This window comes from Charadrius vociferus, unplaced genomic scaffold (genome assembly GCF_000708025.1).
Source record: "Charadrius vociferus isolate BGI_N301 unplaced genomic scaffold, ASM70802v2 scaffold262, whole genome shotgun sequence".
In the NCBI taxonomy this organism is placed as follows: domain Eukaryota; kingdom Metazoa; phylum Chordata; class Aves; order Charadriiformes; family Charadriidae; genus Charadrius; species Charadrius vociferus.
The window spans coordinates 3,847,969-3,848,343 of record NW_009647218.1 but is presented as its reverse complement, the minus strand read 5'-3'; the positions used below and the strand labels follow the sequence as shown (position 1 = coordinate 3,848,343).

Sequence of the window (375 nt, the reverse complement as noted above, 5' to 3'; positions counted from 1 at the left end):
CCTATGTCGAGCCTTTTGGATCCCTCTCAGCTAAAGAATAAAAGCACAACGGGAAAAGGAGCCAAAGCAACGCTGCACAATGATTCCGTGGATCCAAACTCCCTCCTAGGTGCCATGTTGAGGCAAGACGAGTCTGTGTATCTCTGCCCTCCAGCATCTCATAAACTTTCCTTTGAGAGGAACTTCTTTGCAGACAGCAGGGATGAACTGGGCGGTGGTGTTAGCGGCTGGACAGATAATCTCCTACCTGCTGGAAATCCCAACATTCTCAAACGGGAGCTAATGGAGTGTTCCCAGGACAGTACTGTTCCGCTTCCTGAAGACAGTGCTGCACTCTTTCAAGATAACAAAACCAGTGATTTGTACAGCATCATG

General features: G+C 48.5%; 1 protein-coding gene across 1 annotated transcript in view; it reads left to right on the top strand.

The window, feature by feature from the left end:
- AHR (aryl hydrocarbon receptor) overlaps nucleotides 1–375 on the top strand; it is a 56,702-nt gene that overhangs the window by 50,582 nt on the left and 5,745 nt on the right. Inside the window, 1 exon segment of the mRNA XM_009879566.1 lies at nucleotides 1–373. This exon segment is cut by the window's left edge and continues 14 nt beyond it. Within this exon segment, the coding sequence (XP_009877868.1) occupies nucleotides 1–373 (373 nt within the window).